The sequence below is a fragment of the Eurypyga helias genome, unplaced genomic scaffold, assembly GCF_000690775.1.
Source record: "Eurypyga helias isolate BGI_N326 unplaced genomic scaffold, ASM69077v1 scaffold14221, whole genome shotgun sequence".
Classification (NCBI taxonomy): domain Eukaryota; kingdom Metazoa; phylum Chordata; class Aves; order Eurypygiformes; family Eurypygidae; genus Eurypyga; species Eurypyga helias.
Window position 1 is genome coordinate 7,070 of NW_010230280.1, and position 656 is coordinate 7,725.

The 656-nt window shown below is 58.1% G+C and overlaps 1 protein-coding gene across 1 annotated transcript in view; it reads left to right on the forward strand.

The window, feature by feature from the left end:
* DZIP1L (DAZ interacting zinc finger protein 1-like) overlaps positions 1-656 on the forward strand; it is a 10,842-nt gene that overhangs the window by 229 nt on the left and 9,957 nt on the right. The window contains 1 exon segment of the mRNA XM_010160688.1: positions 1-252. This exon segment is cut by the window's left edge and continues 30 nt beyond it. Coding sequence (XP_010158990.1) covers positions 1-252 — 252 coding nt within the window.

The following is a 656-nucleotide window of genomic DNA, read 5'->3' on the forward strand; positions in this document are numbered from 1 at the left end:
CTGCTGAAGGTGCTCCGGATGGCCCAGCTGAGCATCGAGTACCTGCTGCATTGCCAGGAGCACCTGGGGACCAGCCTGGCCATGCACGCGCAGCGCTTGCAAGCTGCCCACGCCGAGCTGGCTTGCGCCCAGCAGCAGGCAGCAGAGCAGGCAGCGCAGCTCCGGGGGGCGAAGGAGGAGAACAGGATGTGGAAGAAGCTGATCGCCACGCAGCAGTTCCTCCTGCAAGCTGGCCCCAACACCTACTGCAAGGTGCGTGGTGGACAGGTGGGAGGGTGTAAAGTGCATCTCCGTGCAGGATGCTTTTTGCTCCATCCTGCTTTTGTAGCCCGTTGCAGTTGCGCTTGGGCCCCAGAAGCGGTGCTGGCCAGCCCTGCTGCTTTCCTTGGCATCACCTTCATGGAGATTGCAAAGCCCTTGCCAACACTGAGGGAAGTTCCCTTTTTTAGGGAGGTTCCAACTAGAGGTAGTCAGAGCTGCACAGAGTAGAGGAGAGGGGACTGGGGAGAGCTGTCTGGGTAGATACCATGAGATCCCTGATACTTCATGCCAGGGAGACTTTCAGTAACCTCCAGACCAGTGAAACATTTCTGGATGCTGGATTTGGTGGTGATTTTGCTTTTTCCCCCCCATCGAGCTTTTCCCAACCTGTCAGC